This window comes from Populus alba, chromosome 14, assembly GCF_005239225.2.
Source record: "Populus alba chromosome 14, ASM523922v2, whole genome shotgun sequence".
NCBI classification, from domain to species: Eukaryota; Viridiplantae; Streptophyta; class Magnoliopsida; order Malpighiales; family Salicaceae; genus Populus; species Populus alba.
In genome coordinates, this window is record NC_133297.1 from 17,265,585 (window position 1) to 17,280,798 (window position 15,214).

The 15,214-nt window shown below is 32.3% G+C and overlaps 1 protein-coding gene and 1 long non-coding RNA gene across 2 annotated transcripts; both read right to left on the bottom strand.

Annotated features, from left to right (window-relative positions):
* Positions 1–932: 932 nt before the first annotated feature.
* LOC140954508 (uncharacterized) lies at positions 933–5,830 on the bottom strand. The gene is made up of 2 exons (XR_012167846.1): positions 5,650–5,830; positions 933–1,583 (listed from the first exon to the last, which is right to left on the bottom strand). It is a non-coding gene; the product is annotated as an uncharacterized lncRNA (long non-coding RNA).
* A 5,841-nt stretch (positions 5,831–11,671) lies between these two features.
* On the bottom strand, positions 11,672–12,318 carry LOC118063416 (uncharacterized). Its single transcript, XM_035077436.2, has one exon. It carries the CDS (start codon positions 12,262–12,264, stop codon positions 11,806–11,808), a length of 459 nt encoding a protein of 152 aa, XP_034933327.1. The 5' UTR covers positions 12,265–12,318; the 3' UTR covers positions 11,672–11,805.
* Positions 12,319–15,214: the final 2,896 nt, after the last annotated feature.

Sequence of the window (15,214 nt, forward strand, 5' to 3'; positions counted from 1 at the left end):
CTTTGACTTGGCTAACTAAAGTCTAAATACCTTGGACTTGGAGGATGGCCAAGTTGAAGTACTATAGGTCTGGCATGATTACCAGACCCACGTTACCTTGGATTTGGTTAAATGTCAAGTCAAGCACTTTGGGTCTATGACACGACCAAGAAATTGATGTTTTATCTCAAGTGCAAGAGTATCAAAGTAATAAATAATCTGGCAAAAGACCGGGGTTGAACCACATGGAGGTGAATTATATAAATTACAAATATATATATATATATATATATATATATATATATATATATATATATATATAATTAAGAGTTTATGAGAATTTTATGGGATATTAATGTAAGGATTAAACAATGATAAAACAATTGTCAATGTTAGAGGATCCACTAATGGTATTAGAAATAAGTATAGTGTAAACTCTTTTTATTAATCAACCAGAAACCACACACAAAGGAGGTTCCAATCGGATGATTTATCATTAATAGTTCATTATAAATTGTTAACATGATCATATTAATTATCTTATTTAAGTAACACCAAACTTTTAAATATTGTCAGGAATTCATGATGCTAACTTATGTTAACAACAAATCAAGTTCCTTTCATAGCACAGGTGTAGGTTATACCATATGGTTGGCTATGAAAGTGCTAAGCATTTGTTGTACCAAGTGTTATACAACACAAATCTAAATTATCCATTTAACAAGCAAGGTATTAAGAATAAATAAGATGAAAATATAAAACATGTTAATAACAAACTTTCTTGGATATGAACATTAAAGTTCATGTTGAGTTTATATTATACCTATTCTAACACCATTAGTGAAACCTTTTCACCTTGATATAATAAACTTAGCTAAACATAATAAAAAAGATAAACATAAATAAACAACATAAGAACATAAATATAGTAAAGAAAATGAAAAGCATAAACCAGAGATTAAGGAAAATATAACATGAAATAAAACTTAAACATTACAAAAATATAAAGAAAGAAATAAGGAGCATGATCTTGATCTGAACAACCAAGATGCCTAAATGCATGGCAAACGCCTCCTTTTATAGGTTAAAATTTGAAACTATTGATGTGATGACTAATTGTTGAGTGGGTGACCACATCTTAACTTGGTGACAATCCTTATTTTCTTATCTGAACAAAACATCACTGCTAATGTCAGAATTCGAATAGACTTGAATCATGAAAGTTCTAGAAAATTGTCTCAGATTTTCAGGAAAAAAAATTGAGGTCATTTGGACTTTTAGAACTCGAGATATGGGTTGAACACTGAATAGTGTATAGGCTGCAGGACAGATTCTGACTTCTCCGTTGTTGCTAAGATTTGAACTTCCAAACAGCAGAATTAGGTCTTGCACTCCTCATAAATGTTTTAGGCTTATATCTTAGCTTTTCATCCATATAGAGCATACCTAAATCCAAGTTCTACAGCTCCAGTTATGATCCAATGACTGAACAGTGTTCTCGTTTGAACTGAACCAGCATCACTTTTCTAAGCTTCACCCTCTCTTTGTCTTCTCAATTTCAGTAGTTGAACTCATCAATCAATCCTTTGATTTATGTGATAGGCCTGCATTTAAGATGAACATTTATCATAAATTAAAGGTATCTTATAGTATTAGACTTGTTATTATAAAACATGCTTTAGTTAAGAAGTTATTGATACTTCAAGTGTAAAATAATGATATAAAACCTAAATAAAAATGCACTTTTAAGTACTAATCAGTCTAGTATGTTCGCCATACCTACATTATCTTAGATTTGGCGGATGGACAAGTCCAAGTATTTTGGGTCTGGCATGATTGTCAGACTCACATTATCTTGGACTTGGACTGACTGGCAAGTCCAAATGCAATTGGACTTAGTTAACTGCCTAGTCCAAGTGTCTTGGGTCTGGCATGTTTGTCAGGCCCAAGTTACCTTAGACTTGGCTACATATCAAGTCTAAGTATCTTGGGTCTGACATGCTTATCAAACCCACATTAGCATGCCAAACCCATATTACCTCATTTTCTCGGGCATGCCCAAGGGAGGATGTGCATTCCCTTAAACGTGCCAAAAGAGAATGGTCATTCCTTTTGGCGTGACAAAAGATTATGGTAATTCCCTTTGGCATGCCAAATCAAGATGTTTATTATTGTCATAACCTAATTTTTGACAACATAAATGCACTAAAAAAAAGTAAGAAATGAAAATGAACAAAGAATAAATTGAAGTTTGGGTCAAAACAACACAAATTAAGAATTTTAAGGACTAATCAGGGTGCAATTAAAAATTTAAGGAGTCATTTTCTATAGAGATTGAAAGAATTGATAAGTTCATAGATTTAAGTAAATTTTGATTTAGTTTAATTAATGGTATTGAGAGCTTAATTAAAGAAATATTAAAATTCATGGCTGATTAGGGTCAAAATTGTAAAAAATTAAAGTCCAAGGACCAAAGTGAAAAGGTAGGGGTACTATAGGGTGTTTAATTGATGTTTCCATTGGTAATTTTGAAAACATTAAAAGTTAAAAAGTCAATTAAGGACTAAATTGATTGAATTAAAAACCAAAGACTGTTTTAAAAATGACATTGAAATGCAGGGGCCCAATTGCAATTAATCCAGGGGGAAAATATAATAGAAAAAAAAATGATAAAAGAACAAAGGAGAGAGAGAGAGAGAGAGAGAATGAGAGGGGAAAGAATCCTGAAAGTAGAAGAAATGAGAAGATAAAGAGTAAAAAGGGAGAGGACGTCGTTTGGCTAGGTCGTCACCAACGTCTTCATCTTCAATCTTAAAGTTGTAGGTTAGTGCTTTCTTTTTCTTCCCTCGTGTTGTATTTTGAATTACACTAGCACTGTTGCCAGCATGCGTGAGTAATTCATGTGTCAATTGATAATGTCTGGGTTGGTCACTAGCTCGGGCTAATGACCAAGTTAGGCCTGCTAGGTCTAGCCCAACCAGTACAACTGGGCTAGATCTAGCCCAAAATAAAAGAGAGAGGAAAAAAAAAAAAAAAACCTTGTTTTGATGTTGAGTAAGGTCTGGACCTGAGGCCTAGCTAGCCCAAACAACTTTAGGTTAAGGATGTGTTTATGCCTTTTCCATTTATTTTATTCCTATTTGTTTTGATATATGGCCAAACGAGATCCTTTTTTATATTAGAAAATTTTAGAAAAAATTAGGGATTTTCATTGATTTATTTATGGGTTCCTCAAACTTATTTTTTTTGTGTTTTGTGTGTCATTTTGTTTTTTATTGTATATTTAATCTATGAACTTTTCCAACAAAATATAAATCTTTGTATAAAATGAACACGTTAGAAATGCTCACGCATTCATTTATTGTGTTAAAAGACTTTTGATTTGACTCTTCGTTAAGTGTGGTTCAACTGAGTAAATACTTTTTTATTTAATACTATTAAATTTTTATTGTGGTTTTTAGTAAGATTATAGAGATTTTTTATTATTATTATTAGCAAGCTCTTTTTTTCATACAACCTCATTCTTTTTATATTTCATTTGGTTGTTGTATTATGATTGTTTATTTTTATTATTATTTAATTAAATAAAAATAATTTTTACAAAATAAAATTATTAAATTCAATTGGATATATGACCTAGATCACAGGCATGATAAGTTAATCTAGGTTGACCCGTGTTGATCTGAGATATCATTGCTTGAATATTAAAAAAAAAAAAAATGAAAATTTAATTTAAATCATCTAACTGGGCATTAGATCAATAATCTTTCTCTATACATATCTCTCAACTTTACAATTTAATTTTTAGTTAGCGTTGCTATCTCTTTTTACTTATCTGTGTATAATCTTAATTGAAGTTAGAATCACTTACACTTATTTGAACATTGAAAAAAACTAAAAAGGACAGTAGAATTACTATAATGCTTTTTTTTGTTGCTTTACGCTCATTGGCATTGCAGATTTGAATAATAAAATTATGATTTTGGCTTTTACAACAAAACACAAGTGACTTTCGATACGAGGGTAAAGTGGTTTTTTTTGTTGTTTTGTGTAAAGTAAAATAACTTATATATCTTTAGAGTAAAAAATTAGTAAGCTAGCTAGCAAGCTTATTTTCCAATTTTTCATTCTAATTGGAAATTAAAATTACTGTAATGCCCTAAAATTAAATGTCTTTGCCTTGGGTCAAGGGGTTTTTATATCTTTTTCATTTGGTTTTTTTTTTTTTTTTTTTTATGAATATCAAGTCTGATTAGGAGCAATTTAGTATTTAGACATGAATAAAATATTAATTAATTCAAAAATGTAGGTTGCGTGTAACGTTAACGCAGAAGCACATGAATCTCCCGCTATCTTTTTCCAGCACTTGTCTTCGTGTGGAAAAATCCAGCTTTTACGATGACATTTTATTCCTCGTAGCATCACCTTTATTAATGAGCAGCGCACAAACCATAAAATATTGAGTTTTGCTATGGTGGCCATTTCTTTTTTATTCTTTCTTTTCCCTATAAATCTTCAAAACATCCCTTCAACTTATTTTTAAGTTTTTATTTTTTTATTTCATCACTTAATATTTTTATTTATTAAAATTTTGTTAACTTTATTTATTGAAATTTTATTAACCTTTTAAATCACAAATTTAAAAAATTAAACTAAGTTTGCTTTGATCTTTTCTTCTAGGTTCTTTCTTATTATTGATTCTTTTATATCCTAATTAGATTTTTTATATATATTAAAGGTTTTATATGTTAATCCAGCTTAACCCAACTAATATTTTTTTATTTATTTTTTTATTATTGATCATATTATCCCGAACAACTTTACTTTGTTTCGCTCCATGACAGACACATTGAGAACAGCATAACATTCTAATTTTGCAATTTTTGAAACGGAGTGTGGCATGGGATTTTTATACCCAAAGAATTCATTTTGAGCAGATCTCGTATGGCACGGGCGACTTTCCTATTCATTTCTCGAAAACCATATTTTCTATCCTTTTTATATATCCATTTGCTCTGAAGTTTATGTTTTTGCTGTTTATGTTTTACCCAAGTTAGTTGAGATAATTTTGGGTTGTAAATTAGTTAATTAACGAGGTAAAGTAAAAGTGAATGTAGCCTTGCCGAAAGCCAATGTTCTTCACTGTCATAGGATTATCAGGGGAGGTTCCGGTCTCAAACCCCCGTCATCGAGCAATAAAACCAGAATTAAAATGATTAACTACTTGTGATGTAATCCAGTCATGTGCCCATAAGATCACAGGATTAAAGATCATATGGGCGAGTTAGCTGGAATTACAGAAAGTAATAGTTAAACTACTTTCCTTCTTTTAATGTTGCAAACGAAGAAATTGCCTCAAAACATCAAAGGTTTAGGGACAGAGTGCGTTTGCTAGCTTAGCTCGCAAGGAAATATAAACAAAACAAAATCAGGAAGATGTGAAGTGATGTGCCAGTAGGTTAAGGGCCTGGAAAATCAGAGGAGAAATCAGATCCAGGCGAGTGATACTGGCTGAATTATCGTCTATTTCGCAAGTTTTGTGATAATAAACTGCCTGGATCGTTTTATTTCGAAACCCAGGCAAGAAGCTGACTTGCTTTCCTATTTCCTTTTCAATCAGATAATATTTCAATAAAGCAGTAGCAGAAGAGAAAACATGGCTTACCGTACCGCAGTATCAGGTAGAACTGATGAGGCAGGAGGCAGGAGGCAGGAGGCGGAGCGGGGTTGAGCTGTACAGGAGGAAGAAGAAGCAGCAGCAGAAGTATTTATAGAGATGGTGAGGATCCGGAATTAGGGTTTTAAGGATGCAAATTGGGTTTTCTGCTCTTTTGTTGAGTGGGCCGATAATAGTTATAAGGCCCAACACTTCATAAAGCTGCGTTCTGAACTTCAGTCTTCTACTACTGTAGTTTCAATGCATTCCAAAACAATTTTCAAAATATTAGATAATTTTCAAAATTAATAAAATACAACTCTATAATTATTAATTTAGTGCTTTGATTAAAAAATATTCTCACGAGGTTACAGAAGGCAGCACTGTACATATCCCTTTATTTACTTATGGATTATAAAAATAAAATTATGATTTTTCTCTTGCAAAAAAATCAAATGAATTAAACTTAACGGGTAAGAAGATTTTTTCATGAGGTTAATTTATCATTCTCTATGTTTGGAGGCAGCACTATCTTTTTAAATATCTTGTAACAATTAAATTATTGTATTACCCTTGGGTCTAATGGTTTTATAGGAATTTCATTTTACTATAATCAGTGTAAGTGTTTTTATAAATGTTTTTTTTTATTATTATTATCATTTAGTCCTATAGGTGGTTTTGTCCTTGAAAAAATAAAATAAGAAAAAAAAAGCGTTGACATGTGTGTTATGCACATTAGCTACCTTCAAGCGGCGCATGCAGCTAGCTTTGGTGGCAACAGTCGTGCTTCCGCGAACATTATTTAATTCATCTCGGTGTCTTCTTCCTGGTGCGTGCATGATGATTAATTTTGATTTTGTGCTAGTTCACTTTTTTTTCTCTCTCTCTCTCTTCTTTTCTCTTCGTCCACCTCAATTTGTGCATTGCCCCCTAAAAATCACATTAGTCCTTCAATTGCTTTTCTTTTTAGATTTAATCCTTATTTTAAGTGTAATTTTTTTATTTAAAAAAATTATTTCAAATTGAAAATTATTTTCAATTTCATCATTCTTAAAAAACTTTTTTTATCTCTTTTAATTGTTATTTGTCTATTTTAGATAATTTATAAAATTAATTTCTTTTTGTAATTTCAACCTTCTTCTTTTTTATCAGGTTTGATTCTCATTTTTTTATATCTATTTTCTTTGGTTTGACAAGGATCCCCATTCTTTCATTGGGAATTGGCCTCTTTGATTAAGCTCGGGTTTGAGATTTTATGGGTTATAATTTTAAAATATTAATCCAAGTTTAGGAAGATTAATCCGAGGTTGCTTTGTTTTTCATGTTATTAAATTAGAATTTTTTATATTATTAAATTAACCAAACATATTTTTTGCTTCTTTAAAAATCCTAGAGTTGCCTTGATATTTTTCTTCTTATATGTAGAAAAATTTGCCCCTGTCCACATTGTTGTTCCCGTTGCCGATACAGGTTTACTCAAGTTATTGTTTTGTCCTTTTTAAATTCTATATTTTTATTTTTATTTGCTTTTAACCTTCAATATTTGGTTCATTATAATTAGGCAATCTAAAAATGATACCCATACATCATATTCTATGAAAAAAAAAAGTTGAATTTATATGCCAAGTAGAAAACTGCAAAAGTAATTGATGTTGGAGACATATGACCTGTAGTGAGCCGAACATCTTGAAAGGTAAATGATGTGCATGCTTTTTTGTCCGAAACATACTATTGACTAAAGACAAAAGAAAAAATAAAATTATACATCAAGACTTGTCTTGTATGTAAACAAGACAAAGTACTATAGTAGAAGGAAACAAGTTTGTTGCAACCATTATCTGCAATGAACTTAGGTGTCAATTTCAATAAACTTCATTGTGAGCTTTTCAAAAGTTGATGTATGGACACTATTATGGTTGTTGTAGAAACACTTACAAAGTATATAATGTCTTTTATTACCTTGATAGCATACACAATTGAGGTTGATGCTGGGTTATTCTACTAAAACATAGTAAAATATTTAAAAGTTCCTTGAGATATTGTTAATGATCGCAATGTACAATTCATGAGTAAGTTTTGGACAACTTTGTTTAACATGATGGAGACAATATTGAAGTTTTCTATTGTTATCATCCATAAACCAATGGGTAAATGAAGAGAGTGAATGCTTGTGTGACGACAATGTAGCAAAACTGGTCGCCTGGTTGGAGTTACTAGACAATGCATAGCTTTACTGCAATCTTTATAAGTCTTCGCAACTAAAGCTAGCATATTTGAGTTGGTGTTGGAGATATAACCCTAAATTCCTAAAGAGATTGTTGTGCAAAAGCTTAGTGGGAAAACCTAATTGTGTACAAGTTTGCTATGAAGAAAAAAGTTGTTTGAGTAAAAGCAAGCAAAAGGATGTAAACAAATGCAAACTAGAAACGAAAATTATTGAAGTTCAATGAGGGTGACAAGTTGTTGTTCAAATTGATTGCCTAGGCATAAGAATGTGCTGATGAATACATATTGCCTAAATTTTAGCTATTATAGTGAGTGGCAACCTGTGCGAACAACAATGAATTTGACATAAAGCAGGCAACGATTCATGCAAGTCATGGGTTTTTAGCTTGGCATAGACATAAAGCTAGGATGATGGACTTTCTAAGATGGCTAGAAAACACAACAACTCTAGTAATGACGGGATGACGGTTTATAGGAGAAAGTGGTAACATATTTGAGAAAGGTTTTAGTAGTTTTAAACATGGTTAGTTAAAGGAGAAGATTGTCCAAATCATAAAAGATGGGCTATCAAACATGCGGCATATCTGAGAATGCTCTACAGGTTATTAAGTTTATAGAAAACATGGGGGAGACTATCTAACACTTGCTGGAAAAGAGGTCATTGAGCTCCTGGAGAACATAGGGAATAAACTGCCTCACTATTTCGTGAAAAAGAGAAATGACAACTTTTCCTTGTTAGCTCATGTAATTGTTTATAAATAGGTTGTAAAACCTTTACTATGTAGCATGCAAGTTTTATGCATGACACATATAAGCATGTTATGTAATTTCTTTGTTAAAGTGTCGAATAAAGGTTTGGAATTTTCTTTTATATGTTTGCATTATTTTGTTTATTTGCTTTGCTTATGACAAGTTAGTGTGGAAACCTCTTTAGGTGGGTAAAACACCTAATTATAAATAAATACAAGCGAAACGATAAAGAAAGGACTTGGGAAGTGTTTGGCACACAAACCACGTTCCCTCAATTTTCAATTTTTATTTTATTTTTTTTACTTAAAATTAATTTTTTTTTTTTATGTTTTAGATTGTTTTGATACGGTGATATCAAAAATAATTTTTAAAAAAATAAAAACAATATATTATTTTGATGCATTTTTAAATAAAAAATAATTTAAAAGTAACTACAATCACTCCTAAACACCCTCTTGGTAAACATGAGTGAAATGGTGAGGAAAAACCAAGTCCAGTGAAACTAATCTGCCGAATAGGAGCTGAAATTTTTAAGCAAACAATTTATGATACAAGTGTGGATAAATAGTGTGGATAAACAATTTTTGATGAGGTTAGGTAATAGGAAACACAATTCTACTTACTACCGAAGGGTGAACTCCACTCATGTGTCCTGATTGCATCTGAATTTTTGTTGATCCATTTAAAGAGAGGAGAGTCCGTGATCCATTTTAAGATTTCTTGTTGAACACCCACTTTGCAGCAGCAGCACAGAGTGTGCCTCGCTCTTCAAAAGAGGCAAAGGGTAGCCATGGAACATTTGATTTTATCGTTGTTGATAATTATGTATTTAGTAATGCACTGCAATATGTTTTTCAAAAGTGTGTGTATATATATATATTATTTTAATTTTTAACATCAATACATTAAAATTATCATAAAAAAAAAAAAACCTCAAAAATATTTTGATGTTTTGTTAGGTAAAAAACAGTTTGAAAAGCAGGTTAAACCGAGAAAATTAATACTCCCTAATACCTAAACCACAAGCTTCTCGCAAGTATTTTCAAAGCCACGGACAAACATTAACGGCATGCTTACAAATGGCAGGGCAATTTTCCCAACACCATCGTAAAAGGCTTGAAAAGCCATTCAGAGATGTCACCAAAAATAAGATCATTGTTGCATGTGAAAGGGTGACCACACAAAGTCATCGTGTTGCCCTGTGATTCTTTAAATAGTGTTGATACAAAACAAGATGATTGGGAATAATAAGCAACAATTTCTACCATTATCAACATTTTGAAATACTAAGTGCAAGACATCCCCTAATCTAGAACTTCTATAAGTTGTGTGGTGACAGTCATTTTAGATTTGAAGGTTGAAACTACAACAAGGAACAACAAATCCTCCCTTCTAAATTTACAAGCACTTCAGTGCGAGGAATGAAAAAGACAGGCAGGGCAGTTCTCTAACTATTCAGCCCCGTACCGGCCTGTGGATGGATGGATGAATGGCCACAAAATTAGGAAATGAGATTGACCAACACTTTTCTTCACCTCTAACTCACACAAATGAACACAAGAGGACGCTCTTTCTATTCACGTCTAGAACAGTCTTAATAATCTCCCTTTTTTGGGTGAAGTAAACAAAAAAGGGTGAGACTGATGTAGAGAGGATAGCATCCTCTCTACAGGTGTTCTAAGAGATTCTCATCAACCAATTTTGAGGCCAGAAAGCATCAAGGACGTCTTATACTTTCATTTCACAAAAGATTAATTAACGATGTGATTTCAATAGAAGTTCTTGGACATTCCCAAACCGATTCTCACAGATTGATTGACCTGCCCAAAATCAACCAACAAGTTCCTCCATTTTGTACTGTCATAAACTTGAAGGTCATAATATCACAATTATACAGAGAATTGACAACTGGGATATTCCTCGTGCTCATTTTGCATTGTATATTGAAAATACAGGCAACCCAGGAACCAGTAACAGCACAAGCAACGAAAACAAAAACTCCCTAGACTGGATTGTTTTGAATGACTCAGGTGTGCACCCAAGGTAAACCCTAATGAGGAGATAATACCCACAATTTTCAAATTTTCTTTTACCCCTCAATTGCAGTAGGAAATATGCTCATGATTAAACCCATGCAGAGTTCTCTCGAAGTGGGACCCCAGCATGGGCTTGCTTAAAGTTATTTGATGTAGGATTCCAAGGATTTACAACTCCATGTTGCCTAGGACTTCTTTGGCAGCACATGCCATAGCATAAAAACTGAATGTTGATCTTCAAAGTAGAGCACACCACCCAAATTTTCTAATGCTAAACTATGAATTACAATATCTCAAACTACGTGTGGATCTTGAACTTCACAATAATCTCAAAATACCACTTAGAATCTCAAGTAAAGTCATAACCCTTTCAATGGATAAAAATCATACAAAATTCTAAAATTTAATGTTAAGATGTTTATGGTCGCAAGCTTTAGAAGCAGTAATCAGGCCTTAAAAATAATATATATATATATATATTGGTTTCTCTCTACAAGGTCCAGTCATTTGACTCGTCTGGAGCATTTTTTTTCTTGACGTTACTCTCTATAATCACACTCACCTTCATTTGCTGACTGTTCTAACAACACCTCATAATCTAACACTGAAAGGAAAAGTCTCACTCCAAAGGAAGAATTTCTATCAAGTTGCTCTCTTTTTTTTTTTCCTTTATATATATATATATATAAACCCTCATAGAGTCTCCACCTCTGCAACCCTAAAAAATGGAACCTGATTAGATAGCCATCGCCAGAGTTTCATACATGGCATTTCTAAACCAAAATGTCATTCCAAGGTTCAAATAAAGTAAACATGATTCCCCAATTGCTTCAAGAAATCTACTCCCGAGTAACATCCTTTTTTTTAACAAAGTTGAACCGATTTATACAACTGATGACAAGTGATCCTAAGTTTTCCTACTTGTTTCTTTCTCTAATCAAAGGTCATTAACTTGGTAAATTTGTAAAGCCAACCAAACATGCTCATCGACACCTTCAATAAATATCAAACTGCACACAAAAACTTCAAAGAAATAAATTCATAGGAAGTCCAATAGAAGGAAATTCTTACAAATACCCAACAGAATCAAAACAAGAAAACATTTCAAATGTGCACATTATTCAAAATTTAATCCCAAACAAAGTTAGCATATTCAAATTACGGAATATCCCAAGGCTTAGGCTCAGGGACAGCAACGACCATACCTTGGAGATCCTGGGTAAGCACAACCTGACAACTCAATCTTGAATGCTTGTTCAAAACCCTAGCTCTCGAATTCCTCTTCAACACATACTCCTCGTCATAAGATCTCGGGGGCAGCCTCTCAAGCCATTCCTGCGCGATGTTGACCTCGCACTCGGCGGAGCAAGCGTCGATCTCCTCCAGGCGGTGAGAAGCTGGGTCGATTAGGCCGTTGTTTGTTAGGGCTTTGAGAAGAGTTTGGCCTGAGAGACCTACGATCTCTCGTTTCTGACCGTCCGGGTCGATCGCGGAGAGCTTCACGATTCTGTCAGCGACTTTGGCGGAGGAGCGGGTGAGAAGAGATTTGGTGAAGGGAGACAGAGAAGGGAGGCGGTTGAATTGAGAGGAGAGTCTGTTGAGAGTTGATATTGCCATTTCTTTGTGTTTGTGTGCTTCTTCCTCTATTTTACAGAGTGGGTAGCAGTAAGTTATATTGTATTATTATATTAAAATTAAATTAAATTCAAATTATATAAGAAAAAATCTAAAGGGCAGTGTTTCATGAAGTGATGAATATTTTCTGTTTGTTTGGTTTTTTTCTAAAAAATTAACTAAAAATTAAATTTTAAAAAACTTAAAAATTCAAACCGGAACCGATTCAAACCGACCAGTTTTGATTCGGTTCGGTTCGGTTTTTTAACAGAAAAACCGAAAAAACCTGTATTATTGTTTTTTTGGGCTTTATTGAACTTTTTTAGGTCATTTTGGGCTTTCTAACGGGCTTGTAATTAATGTAAATATTTTCTACTTTTGTTACAAAATTTTATAATAATATATTCAATATTTTTTGTCACTAAATATTCATTTATATTAAATTATTAGTGCTAATATTGTGTTTAATATGTTGCAAGTCTTTCTAATATTTATGTTTTGGAGTTTGGACTCCTCATGCATCAAAGTTTAAATAACACAAACACCAAATTAAAATTAAAATTACAAAGCATTGCCTTCAAAAGGGCTTAAAAAAAACAACAAATAACATTGCCATAAAAAATAAAATACTTCATGCAAAAAATATAAATCTTCATTTTGCACATCATCTCAATCAAAAAGCACATCAAGATGACAAAAACATTGCACTTTGATTCTGTAATACCATTGATATCAAAACCTGAAAATCAAGATCTAAAATTATAACATGATAAAATAAATTAGAATATGTAAAAATAAAAAGTAGTATTTTACTATCAAAGTAACTTTTGAACTAATTATCATCTGTTAATAAATGTAACTTTCCACCAAATTCTATAAAATAAAAAATCAGACATGTTAGATGATTGCAAACAATTTAATTAATAAATAACAAAATAAAAGGTGCAAGTTTCTAAAATAAATTAACTGACTCAAGGTTTTCGTAGGTTTCAAAATCCTTTATCAAGCTTCTAATATCAGTTGGAATTGATCCATGATGCAACCAATTTTGACAACAAATGAGTGCTTGAACAGTTGCTAGAGATAAAGAACTTTAAAAGTGATCAAGTACACGACCACATGTGCTAAATGTTGATTCAGAAGTCACTGTGGATATAGAAATAGCCAGAACATGTTGTGCAATCTTTGAAAGTGTCTTATATTTCAAAACATTACTTTTCCACCAACCCAAAATATCTAACTTATCATCATTAGGATCCTCACAACCTTTAATCAAATACCTCTCAGCCTCATTTTTATTTTCCACACTATCCACCTCCAGCAAATGTCTTTTGAATCGAGCCAGAGTGTTAACATCTACCTCCACATCATCAATAGCATTAACATCCTGTTTATGCCTATTATTATCCACCACTTCATCAATTTTCAAATAAAACTCATACAAGCTCACCAAAGTATCTTTCACCTTATTTGTTAGCAATTGTGCTTTGTTATAATCATACAAATCACCAAAGCAAAATTTCACATATTTCAACTTCAAACGTGGATCTAAGACATTAGCCACATATAACAAAAAAAATTTGATTTACTTCACAACCCTAATACTTCTCAAACTTTAACATCATATTCATCGTCATTCCACTTAAAATATTATCTTTACTTTTACACAATTGCAATAAGTTTGTATGCATGTAAATCAATTCATTGAAGAAAGAATTTGATGTGACATGCAATGAGCCAGAAAATCTCAATGTAACCATATAAAAGATCTTTAAGAACTTAACCAAAGTTCTTGCATTTTTCTAATTCTCCAAACCAGGTGGTCCTATGTTTTTTTTATTCCCCTTTGAATCAACCTCCAAAAAGTAACTCATATACCTAGGTTCTTTTTCACCTAACCTCACAAATACCTTTTCAAACTTTTCAGCAGCTTCTAGCATAAGATAAGTTGAATTCCATCGAGTTGCAACATCTAAACACAATGATTTCTTACACTCTAATGCAACTTTTCAGCCCACTTCTTAAATGCAAGATGCCTTGACGGTGAAGATCTCACAAATCTAATGGCATTTCGAATCTTAACAACTGAAACATTAATCTCTTTCAAGCAATCACACACAATGAGGTTTACAATGTGTGCACAACATCTAACATGCAAGTGCTCATTTGACAATATATTAGTTGGCCAATCTTTCATCACATTCTTTAAATATGAAATGGTCACATTATTAGAGCTTGCATTGTCTAATGTAATGGTCAATAATTTATCAATCCCCCACTCCAACAAACAATTCTCAATAACTTTGCCAATTGTCTCACCCATATGATTGGAAACTTAACAAAAATTAAGAATTCTTTTATGCAAATTCCAGTCATTATCAATCCAATGAGCTGTTAAACACATATAGTTAATATTTTGGATTGATGTCCATGTATCTGTTGTCAAGCACAATCATTGACCCCTAAGAGTTGTCCTCAATCTATCCTTCTTTTCAACATAAAGTTTCAAACAATCTCTCATAATTGTAAAACGAGAAGGAATGTCAAATCTAGGTTGCATAGTTTTAGCAAACAATTTAAATCCTCAACCCTCCACAAAATTAAAAGGCAACTCATCAATTATAACCATCTTTGCTAGTGCTTGTCTACATTCATCATAATTATAACCTATTGCCTTAAGACCTCCCACATTTTGTTCTCCCAATTCACCCTTCTCTATCTTAGGTTCTAATACCAAAACCTTTTGTTTCTTATCAACCACAAAAGGGAAATTCTTGCACACTTTTAAATGACTCCACATATTACTTGTGCCATTAACAATAGTATGACATGTATAATGTTTTCCACAATAATTACATTCAACTCTAGGGGCTTTAGGATCAACATCAAGTTTTGTAAAGTGATCCCAAATTTGTGACTTTTTTCTATCATCAGCATTTCTGTTTCTAGATGC